General features: G+C 51.4%; 1 protein-coding gene across 4 annotated transcripts; it reads right to left on the bottom strand.

The window, feature by feature from the left end:
- Window positions 1-3,047: 3,047 nt before the first annotated feature.
- On the bottom strand, window positions 3,048-11,614 carry REM1 (RRAD and GEM like GTPase 1). Of its 4 annotated transcripts, none has more exons than XM_007124247.4 (5): window positions 11,530-11,614; window positions 10,097-10,650; window positions 8,958-9,046; window positions 4,920-5,121; window positions 3,048-3,653 (listed from the first exon to the last, which is right to left on the bottom strand). In XM_007124247.4, exons 2-5 carry the CDS (start codon window positions 10,434-10,436, stop codon window positions 3,382-3,384), a joined length of 903 nt encoding a protein of 300 aa, XP_007124309.2. In that variant the 5' UTR covers window positions 10,437-10,650; window positions 11,530-11,614; the 3' UTR covers window positions 3,048-3,381. The 4 variants fall into 4 exon arrangements, with proteins under 4 accessions (XP_007124309.2, XP_007124308.2, XP_007124310.2 ...); XM_007124246.4 differs by having other exon boundaries at window positions 10,097-10,679; window positions 11,530-11,608; XM_007124248.4 differs by having other exon boundaries at window positions 10,097-10,592; window positions 11,530-11,608.
- Between the last annotated feature and the right edge of the window lie 2,395 nt (window positions 11,615-14,009).

The raw sequence follows: 14,009 nt of genomic DNA, 5'->3' as shown, positions 1-14,009 counted from the left end.
CTGTTTGCTGTTGTTATTACATGACCTTGGGAGATTCTCCTTTCTCTGGGCCTCAGTTTCCCCAACTGTACAATGAAGATGGCAGTTCCTACCTGCCTCTTGACAGCTGATCTGGGTGTGAATCCTGACTACCCTTTCTTGCTGTGTGGCCTTGGACAAATTTCTTGTGTTCTCTTAGCCTCAATGTGCTCATCTGTTATCTGTTAAATGGTACCTATTAAGTAGATGGTGATGATGAAATGAGAAAATGTGTACCAAGCATGGAGCATGGGGCTTACTACATAGAAAGAGCTAAAACAAAGTTAGCTTTTTGCTTTTTTTTTGTTTTTTTTTTTTTGGTTTGTTTTTATGTCTGAGAAAGAACTTTCTAAACTATAATAGGCCATGTCCCTGGGAGGAATATTGTGGTTTTCTTACATGCTTTCCCAGCCATGCCTTATTTACAGACTCCTAGAATCAGAGAGATCAGGTTTGGAAGGGCCCTTTTACAGAGTGGTTAATTAATCCATTCCACAAATATTGCTTTTTCTTTTTTTTTTGTTTTTTTTTTTTGGTTTGTTTTTATGTCTGAGAAAGAACTTTCTAAACTATAATAGGCCATGTCCCTGGGAGGAATATTGTGGTTTTCTTACATGCTTTCCCAGCCATGCCTTATTTACAGACTCCTAGAATCAGAGAGATCAGGTTTGGAAGGGCCCTTTTACAGAGTGGTTAATTAATCCATTCCACAAATATTTAGTGATCCCCTACTATGAGCCAGGTACTGATGCAGGTGTTGAGGAGACAGCAGCACCAAGGGTCTTGCCCTTGCTGACCTCTCATTCCTGTGGGGGAGGCAGACAGCAAACGTGTGAGTACATGAGTATATGCTACAAGTTCAGATTCAATCCCTTTATGTTACAGATGGGAAAACTGAGGCCGAAGAAGGGAAAGGAGTTTCCTAAAGTCCTCCAGTGTCTTAATAGGGCAAAGACTCCCAAGCGAGTCTTCACGGTCTCAAAATATCTTACCCTAAACAAACTCTGGTTTCCCTAATGTTTTAAGATATGATAGCAGGAACCAGCATTTCCTGAATCTTCCTAGACACAGGAACTGTCATAAGTACTTGACACATCTTAAGTCATTTAATCCTCACATCAATCCTGAGGGAGGGAATTGTCATGAATCCCGTTTTATAGATGGGGAAACTAAGGCACAGAGAGATGGAGGGGAGCAGGGGTTGAATACTGACCCCCTGGTTTAGGGCCCAGGCCCTCCACCACTGTGCTGTCTTGCTGTGTTGGCTGCATACTCACCCCTGCATCTAGTCTGCACTATTTCTTTCTTTCTTCCCTCCCCTGCCTTCCCCCAATCCTGGTCTCAATGATTTCTTCCACAATCTGAGTAGCTTTGGGTACTCCCTTTCTGGCCCTCAATTTCCCCATCTGTGAATTAAGAGGATTATTTTCATGACCACCCTGATTTTTAGTGCCTTATCAGTTTGTAATTATTTTAATCATATACGTGTTTTCTAGTCTGTTTTCCCCACCAGACTGTGAGCTCCAGGGAGCAACACCCTACTCCTTCTTCACCACTATCTCCCTAGGACCTGGCACTGTGTCCTGCACTCAGTAGGCCCTCAGTTAATATTTGCGGATGAAGAAAGGAAGGAATCACGCTGATCGTCTCCAGGTTTTTCCAAACCAGCTCCTGCGCTCTCTCCTTGGCCCTCTTCCTTTCTCAGCCTGTGGGGCCTCCTCCCTCCCTCCCTCTCACCTCCCAGGGCCGGCTTGGGCCCTCCATCCGGCCTGCATTTTTCTGGGTTTGATATCATTTTTTCCACTCTCCCGGCTGCTGCCGGCTGCCTCTGCCAACTTTCCACAACTATAGCCCCTCCCCCATGACCACAGGCCTCCAGAGACAGCTTAGGGTGGGGGAAGACCCTCCTCCTTTTCCCTTCCCCGGGCTGAAGTTGGGATACGAAAGTAAGTGCCATCAGTGCCCTGCTGGCAAGATTGGGGGGTCACAGTTGGAGGATGGCTCGCCTGCTTGTGCTTTGGTGTTCCTGGCAGCAGGGACATGGCCGACGTGGGGGGCTGAGGCATCTGGGCAGGCAGCTGGTTGGGGGCAGGGGTGTCAGGCACCAGGGACACAATGGTCCAAACTGTTTGCATCATGTTCTCCTCTCAAAGTAGTGACACCACTTCTCCTTATGCTGGAAACTCCTGACCTGACCCCCAAGGCCCATCCCCAGCCATGATGCCTCACTACCTCCTACTTCCCACACAGACATAGGAGGAGGCTGGGCCCTGAGATCTGGTCCTTACCCTTACTGGCTGGGCGACTCTGGGGTGCTCACTTCCCCTCTCTGGGCTTTAATTTCCACAGCTAGAAAATGGAATGAGTCAGACTAAATCGGGGGTCCATCCTGGGGATTAATGGATTGAGTTTCATGGAGTCCACCCGCCCCCTTTAAATTGTGGGCAAAATTGTGTTTGAAAGTCCATTTCCCTGGGAGTCTATAGTTTTTTTGTCACATTCTCCAAGAGAACTGTGGATAAGCTGGCCACAGACTCTAGTCTCACAAGCCTGGGCTGGAATCCTGGCAACTTCACTTATAGCTGCTGTGTGATCTGGAGCATAAGCCTTCACTGTTCTATGCCTCTGTTTTCTAACTAGTTTAACATGGGTCGTGAAGATTAATAGTTGTGACAGCTTAGTACCCAGTCAGCTCCCAACAAACACCAGCTATTATATTGCTAGGATGAGGGCGAAGATTTTTTTTTCAGAAAATATTTTGTGAATTTATAATCTAAAAAACGAGTTAATGAGAGAATAGGAGGTCATCACACTGAACTGTGGTTGTCTGTGCTCCACTGTGTCTCCCTCAAAGTCATGGGGCAGGGGCTGTGCCCAGTGGTTCAGAGAAGGGCCTGAATGCATAATTGGTCCAGTGATTTTATTGACTAACCCTGACACCCAGGTCAGCAGGCCAACCCAGTCTGCAGCCCGTGTAGATGGAAAAGTGGGAGGTGGAGACGCCTAGAAGAGTCCAAAAGAAGAGATCTGGGCACTCAGACAGGACATCCTTCTGTTCTGGTTTATTGTGGGGGAATTTCTGAGGGTTGGCCAGAGCCCAAGGACAAAGGAAGACTTTTTACAAAAAGACACGCACCGCATGAAAACCCCAGTTTAGGCTTTGGCCCCATGGTCTGTCCATCACTTGCCCAGGGCAGAGAGGTCCGTGAAGTTGCGGCTGGGGAGATGCTCTGTACGTTGGGGGAATGGGCGGCCAAGGCCCACGATGCAGACTGCAAGCCACAGAGACTCTGCCCCTCCGTGGCCATGGTGGAGGCTAGAATGCACCCCAGTGCCCCCCACCCAGAGAGTAGGCGGGTGGCCTCAGAGCACGGCCAGGTTGTGGCAGGACTTGGAGCGGGCCTTGAGTGCCCGGCGGCGGGCGCTGCGGGCAGTTAAGCGTGCCAGGAAGTGTCGAGCGCGCTGGCCTAGGCTTGCCCGTCGTCTGGGGGCCGGCGGCTCCCGGGCTGCGCAGTTCCTGCGGCGCAAGCGCAGTTGGCGCACTACGCCTTCGAAGAGCTCCGCCACGTTGTGCTGCAGTGTGGCTGACGTCTCGATGAATTTGCAGTCGAACACCACAGCGCAGGCACGGCCCTCTGAGGGGGCGGGGTCAGGTGAGCCAGGGCGGAGCCACAACCGGAAAAAGGAGATAAAGGTAGCAGGAGGTGTGTTCAATCTCAACCGGAAGCACGATTTTTCCTTTCCCCATACCTCGTGCTGCGTGCGAGGGGACTCAGAGATAAATCTGGCTTTGAGGAGTTAGTTCACAGGTTAGTGATTGATACTGATAGCAGAATGAGGCTGGGAAGACCGGGAGGTCCCACGGAAGGGTCTTGACTGCCAGGGAAGGGGCCTAATCTGTGCATCAGAATTGTCTGGGGGAGCTTGTTAAAATGCAGGTTGCTGAGCCCACCCGCAGATATTCTAATTTGGTAGGTGAGGCCTGGGAACCAGCGATTCAACAAAATCTCCTGGGGATCATGTTGCAGAATTTGGGGACATCTGCTCATAAAGCATATGGTCTCCAGGATGCCACTGGGCTGGATGCAGGGGCCTGGGTTCTAGTCCTCAGTGGCTGGTGACCCTGTAGAACTGGCCTCCCCACTCTGGGTCTCAGTTTTCATATTTTTTAGATTTTGCCCTGTGACTAGGGCCATTTATAGATCTTTATGGGTCCCACCTGATACATCAATTGTATTAAAATATTCCCCATCCCACTTTAAATACAATTTAAGTATAACTTTAAACATTTTGGTTTGCAGTTGCTGGCTGACACAATATTATGTTTTGTACACAAAGCTCTGTGAAATTTGAATTTATAATTTTCTCACTGTATTTTGGAGTCAATAATTGTCTTTTTCAGGTCTCATATGTAAGCCCTTGAAAAGCTTACAGGCACTGGGCCTATCATGCCTGGTGAATAAAGTGTCTCAGACTAAGAGCATTGGGGCACATAGGGGAATTTTTAGGCAAAGAAGTGACAAGGTCAGCTCTGGTTCGGGAAAACTCTGGCAGCTGGTGAGAAGAACCGATTGAGTGGGGATAGAGAAGTACGGGGGTTGGCCCAGGCTAAAGTGGAGATGGCAGGATGGGGCAGAGGCTCTGGGCATGGGGACGGGAAGGGAATGTGGGGTTAAGGGAGGTGGACCCGACAAGGTCTGGGGACTGGTCTGAGGGAATGAGAGAGGAGGCAAGCCAAGAATGGTTTCTGGCTTTCAGGCTTAGGCAAGTAGATGCAGGATGGAGGTGGCCGGGGTGGGGGTGGTGGGGCACGAGTCACTGAGATGAGGAGCACTGGAGGAGACACAGTGACAACAGGGCTAAGAGAAAGATGGAGGAGGAGGGTGGAGTGGAGGGCTCACCTTCCACGGAGACTTCCCGGCAGCGTGCCAGGTCCGCCTTGTTGCCCACCAGGATGATGGGCACGTGGTCCGCCTGATATGTGCGCCGCAGTTGAATGCGGAGCTCAGAGGCACTCTCGAAGCTGCCCCTGTCTGCGATGGAGTACACGATAACGTAGGCGCTGCCCACCTGCAGGCACGACTCCTGGCTCCAGCTTTCATCCTGTAGGGGAGGGAACCCAGGCCCATCCTCAGACGGTACCTAGGCCCTGGCTGAGAAAGGAGGGGCTGGGATGGTCTAACGGGTGGGTTGGGGCTGAGGTTGATACTTTGGACAGGCTGGGGGACAAATTCTGCCATAATTCCCCGTGTCACCTCCGGAAACCACCGATGCTCTCTGAGCCGCAGTTTCTCTGCTTGAAAAATCGGGCTAATGACACTACCTCACTCCATTCTCTCATTCATTGGTTCCTTCTGTAGGCCGGGCACTGGGGACAAAAGATTTATTGGGTTCTGCTAAGGAGAGTTCTGGCTTTGCCTTTTCAGCTCTCTTGTCTGGTTTGAGGAGGGTTTGGTCTTGCTAGACAGTCCTTTTGGCTTTTTGCAGTCCAGAGTTAAGAAAAAAAAGGAAGGGAGAGAAGTGGGGACAGGAGGCTGTCTTCCAGGGGAGGTTTTTTTCTGGATAGTCTTGAAGAGAGAGTTGAAGAAGCAACTGTGGCGTGTAAGGGAAGGGGGTGGGAGAGGCAAGGGACATTTTAAGAAGTGGAGTCCTTTCAAGATGTTTGACAAGGAAAGGAAAGAACTGGAGTAATTTTGATATTGTTTTGGATGATGCTCTTTTGTCAGGGACAGCACTCTGAGACTGAACCACCTAGGCAACAGCTTTCTGAGTATATCTAAGTGTTTAATAAGGAGACACAGTTCCTGCCCTCCAAAAGCTCATGATTAGGAAGGGATGCTATGAAAATGGAGAGATATAATGCAGTGTGATAAGTACCATTAAGAGAGGCATATGCAGGGACGTCCCTGGCAGTCCAGTGGTTAAGACTCGTGCTTCCAATGCAGGGGGTGTGGGTTCGATCCCTGGTCAGGGAACTAAGATCCCACATGCCGTGCAGCTCGGTCAAAAAAAAGAGAGGCATATGCAAGTGGCTGGAGGACCCATGGTGCTTGGGGCGGGGGTAGACCAGAAGAACTCAACTGGGCAGAGTGTGGGAGGGCTTCACAGTGGACTGGTGAGTGGGGTTAGAGAGGATGAGCAGGCTGAGTAGGAGGGAAGAGAGTGGGCAGGAGTGGGCAATGCCGAGTGTGGTGGAAGTATTGTTTGCGAGGGGAAAAGAAGCCAGAAAAGTTTTCTGATAACCAAATAAGGTAGATAAGTAGGAAAGCATCGGATCCATGGTCAACATCATTGTCAAAAGGGGTAAGTTCTGAACAGCTGTACTGATCCTTCCCCGGGGCCAAATAACCCTGAACTGAGTCAGACAGACGTGGGTTCTTATTCTGGGTTCTTAACTTTGACTATGGACAGGTTCCTTCCTCCCTCGGAGTCTGTTTTCTCATTTGTAGGATGAGAGGGTGGGTCTTGACCATTCATTCATTCATTGCACAAATATTTATGGAAGATTTGCTATGTGTTAGCATCACAAAAGCTGGTTGGTACATGGATTGGTGCTTAAGAACCCCTTGGGGGTGTGGTTAAAAATGTAGATTCCAGAACCCCACTTTTTTTTTTTTCGTGGTACGCGGGCCTCTCATTGTTGTGGCCTCTCCCGTTGCGGAGCACAGGCTCCGGACGCACAGGCTCAGCGGCCATGGCTCGCGGGCCCAGCCGCTCCGCGGCCTGTGGGATCTTCCCAGACCACTCGCAACCACTGCGCCACCAGGGAAGCCCCAGAACCCCACTTTTACAGGTTCTATTTCATTAGGTCTGGGGTGAGACTTGAGAATCTGATTTCTAATACTCTTCAGGTGACTCTGATGGTCAGTGAGGCTGGGGTACTACTGGATGAACCAAAGACCCTTCCAGTTCTGTCAGATTTTGCCTCTCTGACATCAACATGGACCCTCTCTGCATGGACCCTCTTTGGGAACTGCCTTCACAGACACTGGCCAGGGAAACTGTAGGGAAATCAAGGGCCAGAGAAGAGAACACTTTCTCAAGGCCACACAGCCAGCTGGGCACAGAATTCCAATTCCTGCCTTCTAGTCTGACTCCCAAATGGGACTCCCAGTCTGATCACTCTTCTTAATTCACTGGACTCTGTCCCATAGGATTCTCAACTGCATCCAAAAAGTAGACCCTCCTTCACCAGTCTGTGAGCTCCATGAGGGCAGGAGGCATGTCTGCCTTAGTCACTGATGGGTCTTCAGTGTCCTGGCCCATTATAAATATAAATATATATAAATATATATATTTATTTATATTATTTATATTATTATTTATATTATTTATATAAATATCCAGCCAATGTTTCTTTTTTCTTCCTTCCTTTTTTTTTAAAAATAAAGCTTGGGTGTGAGCTGGCCGCTGGATCCCCAAGGCCTTCCGCCGGCCCTAGGATGTGGGACCCTCAAGGCTGCTGCCCTCAGGCTGGCCCTGAGGCTGGCTGTGTGTGATGGGTCTGCAGGGACCTGACATCGGACCTCCGGGCAGGCCTTGCATATCTGGGTTTGGTCATGGTGCCCTCCCTTCACCCTGGCTGAGGTGGGGACCAGCCAGCCAGTGTTTCTTAATAAACAAGTGAGTGAAGGAGTGGAACCTCAGATGGAGGTTCAGAAGGTGATGCACCCAGGGGGGATGGTCCTAGTGCATAAGAGTATAAGCTTTGGGCTATTATAAATCTGGGTTTGAATCCCACTTGCTATCTGAGAACTTTGGACACATAACCTCTCTGAGCTTTGATTTCCTCATTGGTAGAATGGGAATCAGAAATACACTCATTGTATAGTTTTTGTCTTGACTGAATGTCAAAATATATGTCTAGTGTTTAGCACAGGGGCTGACACTTAGGAAGAAGGTGCTCCATAAATGTCAGCTGCTCTTAGGAGAACCATCATCATTATTATGACGCTCATTTGGAGCTGGGTTTCCTTTTATGCTAGTTAAAAGGAATTGGTCTCATAGCTCCTTCATCCCTAAATTTGGGCCTATCTCTGGAGCTGTCAGCCATTCTTGTCAATCACCCAACATTGCCCTCCTAAGCTCCACCCTGTGGGCAGGGCCTCCCTGAGTGTTAGGGGAGGGGCCTACCCCTTAGAGAGATGGGATCCCAGGTGATTTTTAGATCCTTCTCTTTGCTTAGTTGTATTTCTTCAAAGTTCTACAATGAGCATATGTTACCTGTATAGCAAGAAAAAAGACTCAACAAGATAAACAAAGGTAAGAAAACTCAAGCAAGATAAGAAAAGCATAATGGGGACATGTCCCTGCCCAATGCTCTCTTCCTGCTTTGGAATGGGCTAGGGAAGGACATCTTTGGTGTCCTCTTTTTACTAGCTACGAAGTCATGATCGATAAGAATTATCATTATTTACAATTCTTCACTCACGTTCAGCATTTTTTCATGCTCCAAACTGTGCTATCTCTGTGAAACTGCATAAGAAGTTTAAAAAAACCAGCTGGTAAGGAAGGCAAGAATGATCCACCCATATATTAGGTGAGAAAACTGAAGCTCAGAGTGGGTAAGTCAATTGCACAAAGCCAACTGGTAAGAGAAAGGAAGAGGGGGTTCAACCTCAGGCTAAATCTGGTGTTCCTTTTTCTGTACAATGTGGGTGGGTGGAATGGGATAAAGGTGCTCATAAGGGGAAGATTTGCAGGGGTAGAAGCACATCCTGGGATGGCTGTAAGGAGAGGATGAATGGAGTGAGAAAAGGGGGTCAGGGTCATGAGGTTCTCCTGGCTTTGGCTGGAAAGGCTGCTTAGGAGTTGTGGGTTTGGGGAGGTGCTGAGGATGGGCCCTGCCCTGTCCCTGCTCTGTAGTGTCCTAGGAGGGGACAGGAATCTGGTACTAGCCTCAGCACCCCTCCCCCCAAATCCTGCTTGTTGTGCCGTACCAGTTTCTCAGCCTCCCAGGTGTCCATGACCAGCAGTGTGGTATCCTCTCCATCCACCGTGAGGGTCCTCTCGTACACATCTTCTGCAACTGAGGAAAGACACGGATTTCAGGGAGGAGATGCAGGCCTGGGGAGGATGCAGGCCTCCCTAACCCCTCTTTCCGCCCCCTCCACTTCTCCTTGAAGTGCTCACCATATTTGTTAGATGTCTGTCTCTCCTGATAGGCCAAGAAACACCATGAGGAGCCCATGTCTCACCAGCTGCCAGCACAGTACCCGGCACACAGTAGGTGCTGAGAAAGGTTTTGTTGGTTTGGATGATTGAATGAGTGTGGGGCGGTGGGGTTAAAGTTGGGCTGAGATTTCTCCCAGTCCTGCTCTGTCCCTGGCTTAGTGTATGCTTCAGGCAGGTCCCGTTACCCTCTCTGGAACTCTGTCTCCCTATCTGTCATACATACCGGTGTACGTGTGTACATATGGGTTCACACTCTGAGCAGTCAGGGCTGGAGAAAGGGCGTGGTCAGAGTGTCCCCACCTCCTCTCTGCCTTTAACCTCCCCTCTCCCCCCACTCACCCTGGGTCCTCTCTGCCAGTCCTGCAGGGGCTCATCTTCATTTCCTCTGTTGGGTCCCTGATCCCCATCATTCTGGGACCCCAGGCCCTCTCAGCTCACTGTACCTCTTGGGAATAAAGGAACCCAAGGCCCAACTTAAGAGTCTGGGAGTCTCCATTTTGGGTAGGATCATAGTTTGGCTGCAGGTTATGGTGGGCATGGATGGTTGTCTGTAGGGCAGGGTCTGAGAGTTGGGAGGAAGTTCACCATTTCTTTATACTTGGGACTTGTGGAACTCAGAATTGCTTCCCTTGTGACATGAAAATGAATCACACACCTCTCATCCATGAGAAATTAGCAAAATTCTCATTCACTATTCAAGGAATTTCCCTCCTGTAGATCTTTGTGCAGGCTGTGCCCTGCACAACTCCAGGGGGTGATCATTCACTTCATAGTCTATGTGAAAGATGCCCCTCAGAGTTGAGCAGTGCATGAGCTGTACAACTGTTCTTGGCAGCATTATGCCCCAGATAACAGGGATTTCACTCCATCGACCGCATCCCTTCCCAGCACACAGGGTCCCTACCTCCCAGCTGTTCATGGAGATCCCGCTCTTGCTTTCCTGCAAAGAGGTTGGCCAGGCTGGTCTTCCCTACACCAGGATCTCCAAGCAGTACCACACGGTAGAGGGCCTCCCAGGAGCCTTCGGAGTCGCTGGATTCAGAGGACCAATCACTGGGGGCAGATGAAGGTTGCCGGGTGGGGGTGTTGAGGGAGGCTGATTGGCCCAGTCGGGGATGCTGGGACTGTGTAGAAGGTGCTGTGCCCAGGAGGCCAGGCTGGTGGCTCCGGGTGGACAGGGGCAGTGGAGTACTGGCTCGGCGGCGCAGGGGGGTCTTTGCCTCTTGCTGAGTATTTAGTGTCATCCTTGGGAAGGGGGGTTTCCTTTTCTCCTTCGGCAAGAATGGGGAGTGGGTGGTGAGCCAGGTGCTTTGAGCCCCTTCTTCTGTAGAGTCCTGATGAGCTGCTGCGACAGCTTCCTCCAGAGGCGTCCTTCTAGTCCTTCTAGCCGTCCTTCCTTCCTTCGAGTTCAAATGGGAGGAGGAGGCGCCTCAGATCCTCCCTGTGGGGGCTTTCTGGCTTCAGGCCCAGAGAGAACCTGGGTCAGGCTGGGAGGGGTGAGTGCGTGTGAACACACACATGCATGCACACCCAGAGGCCATTTCCTATGCCTTGAGGATAACCCACTCCCCCACGATACCCAGATAGGCAGAGGGGCAGCAGCCAGATAGGATGTCCACACAAGCATGCACACAGAGCTGCCCCACCCATTCAGAACATGAGACCCACGTTCACGAAAGACACCTGAATTGCCCCCTCTTCTTCTTCCCCACAGGTCTCTTCCCCACGGTTCGGTTCGGGGTTGGGAGGTACGGAGGAGGGTTGAGAGCCCCGGGGGGATTCACTTCCGCTGCCCGATCCCACGAGAGCTGAGGAAGAGGCAGGACGGGCAGCTTGGTCCTGCTAAAGGCTAGGGGGTCTGGGGGTTCCCTCCGGCTGAAACCTGAGAGCCCCGGTGCCATGGGAACAGCGTGTCCGGCCCGCCCCCTCCGTGAAAAATTCAGAAGCGGCTGGCACTGCGGCCTCCAGCTGCTGTGGGGGCGCGGGGGCTTCGAGGCGGCCGGACCCCAGGTTTGGTGACAGGAAGGGGTCACGGTGGAGAGGAGGGTGGAGAGGAGACCTACAGGGCCCAGGAGGGCATGCCATTCCCGGAGTCCGAGCTTCCCCGGCCCGGGGGTCCTGGATGTGAGTCCCCAGATCTCGGGAGGGATCCCTGTCTCAGGGAACAGCCCTCCGGGCCCGAGATCCGGGGGCCCTCACTCCGGGACGCAGGTTCGAGGCCCCCCTCTTCTCTGCCTGTGCCGCAGAACCCCCCCCTCCCCTGCCCGCCCCATACGGGCGCCTGGCGAACTCCACAACAACTTGACTAAGTTGGTGGCGGGCTGCGCGGGCCTTTACCTCGGTGTGGGGAGGGGTCCAGGGTCCCCGGCCGCCGCAGCTGCCGGGTGCTCCAGGCTGTACCACTGCCTCGCCTCATAGCCCCTCAGGCCGGTCCCGCCCCGCCGCCTGGGCCGGGGGAGGAGCCGCGACCCCGCCCCGTCCAGCCCCGCCCCATTAGGGCAGCCCCGGGGTCTACGCCCCAAGGCCTTGGCCGCTGAATGACTTTTCGCAGAGCTCAGCTGACCCGCCGCTTCAAGTCCTTAGCCAGGGGTGGGGGGCGAGAGAGGGGAAGGATACGGGTTCTGAATTCCTGAGCCTGGATCCCCTCTGCATCTGCATCTATCCACTCCAGCAATGGGGCACACCAACTTTAGCCTTCACAAAAACCACTTGGGGAACTTGTTAACTCTTCAGGTTCCAGGTCCCACCCTGCAAGAGAGGCAGATACAGCAGTCCTGGCAGAGAGGGTCGGGAATCTGCATTTTAAACAAGTGTCCAAGTGAGCCTGACGCAGAGTTCATAGACCCCACTTTGAGAAGCTCTGCTTCGGATTGAGAATTAATTTGGGGAAGTGGCTTGAGGGGCGGAGGCGGAGGGAGCCCCGGAAGTCTGCACTGAAGGGTCTGAATGTCTTGTTTTGGCAGCGGTCATTCATTCATTCACCAGATTCTAGGGTAAGCGCCCCTTATGCAGCTAGGGCTGTCCTGTGCCTGGAAGTATGGCTGTCCCCTACTTGATGAATATTTACTGGACTCTTGTGCTGTGCCTGGCATGGTTTGAGCACTTTGCCTGGATTATTAGCTCATTTAATCCTGATACCACACTAAGAGGATGAGCAAACTGCGGCTTACCTGGGCCTGGCACTCAGGTCTCTGCCTATTGTCCCTTTCTATCACGGTCTGTGCTTCCCCTGCCACTGCCCACCCCCCCCCGCCCCCACCAAGTCTTCCCAGGCCTGTAGGAGGAGAAAAGAGACATTGTGAACTTGGTACAGAAGAGAAGTTGGCTGTAGGGAACTTGTGATTTTGGCCATCCATGGGTCTTTGAGCAAGGTGCTTCCTTTTAGGTCATGATGGACTGGGGCAGGCATGTATGTGGGCCCCACGGCGACCAGCCTGTACCTGTGGGTGGGGCTCATTGTCATGGCTGAGGGGGTCCAAGTGTCCAGCTCAGAGCAACTCCCACAGCAGCCTGGTAGACTAGCTCAGCCCCTGCAGGGCTTTGGGCAGATGCTAAAGCCCCTCACGCCTGGTTTCCTTCTGTGGCTTGGCCCTCTAAGCTTTCCTTTGCCACCTACAAGATGGGCTGTGAGTGGTGCAGCACTGTCTGGGAGTGAGACAGCTCAATTGCTGTATGACCTTAGGCAAGACACCTCCCTTCTTTGGGTTTCAGTTTCTCTATTCAAAACTGAAATCTGAACAGGTTACATCCTTGCTACAAAACTTACAGTTGTCTACATTACAAAAGCCTGAACTTGGCGTTCAAGACCCATTGTGCTCTGGCTCCGGTCCTCTACAAGGTCATTTCCAATCTCTCCCAACAAACTCCTTGCTCTAGCCAATACCCTACTCTTGCAGGCACATTCTGTTCCTTCTGCCTGAATACCCTCCCCGCTACTCATCTTTCAAGATGCAACTCAGATGCCTATGTACCAGACACTGTTCTAAGCTCTGTACCCATATTATCTCAGTGGCCTCAAACTTTAGTGGTGCATTAGAATCACCTGGAGGGCTTGTTAAACCATAGCTTGCTGGGATCCACCCCCAGAACTTTTGATTAAGTGGGTTTGGATTGAGCTTGAGAATTTGCATTTCTAACAAGTATGGCTGCTGCTTGCTAGTCTGGGTACCACGCTTTGAGAACCATTGTATTATTTCCTTTAATCCTCTAAATGAGCTAGGTATCCATTACTTTCTGTGAGGTTTGCATTATTACTCTTCTCATTTTCTGAGTAGGCCTAAATACAGTTGGCCCTTGAACAACACAGGTTTGAACTGCGCAGGTCCACTTAAGTATTTTTTTCAGTAGTAAATACTGCAGTACTACATGATTTGAGGTTGGTTGAATCTGCAGATGCAGACCCTCGGATATGAAGAACTGCAGATACAGAGGGCCAACTATAAGTTATAGGTGGATTGTTGACTGCCGTTGAGGGTTGGCACCCCTAACCCCTGTGTTGTTCAAGGGTCAACTGTGCATGCTTGTTTGAACGCGTCAGTGAGTTCTGGTCCCGTGTCTTCGGCATGGGAAGGGAACCTCCATGTACTTAGTCTTGCAAGGGAGGCTTGTCATCATTTCCTGGATGACAACCTGGAGCTCAGAGAGGCTAAGTGGCTTGTCCAAGGTATCATAGTGATTAGAGGGAGATGCTGGCATTGAACCAGGTCTCTCTGAAACCAAGGCTTTCCCCACTCTCTCAGGTGGGGAAGAGGTACAGTTTCTGACCCCAAGCATTGCTTCAGGACATTCTGTCCCCAGCTTCAGAGCTCAGCAGCCTC

This window comes from Physeter macrocephalus, chromosome 14 (genome assembly GCF_002837175.3).
Source record: "Physeter macrocephalus isolate SW-GA chromosome 14, ASM283717v5, whole genome shotgun sequence".
NCBI lineage: Eukaryota > Metazoa > Chordata > Mammalia > Artiodactyla > Physeteridae > Physeter > Physeter macrocephalus.
The sequence above is the reverse complement of the archived record's forward strand: the minus strand, read 5'-3'. Positions and strand labels throughout refer to the sequence as shown.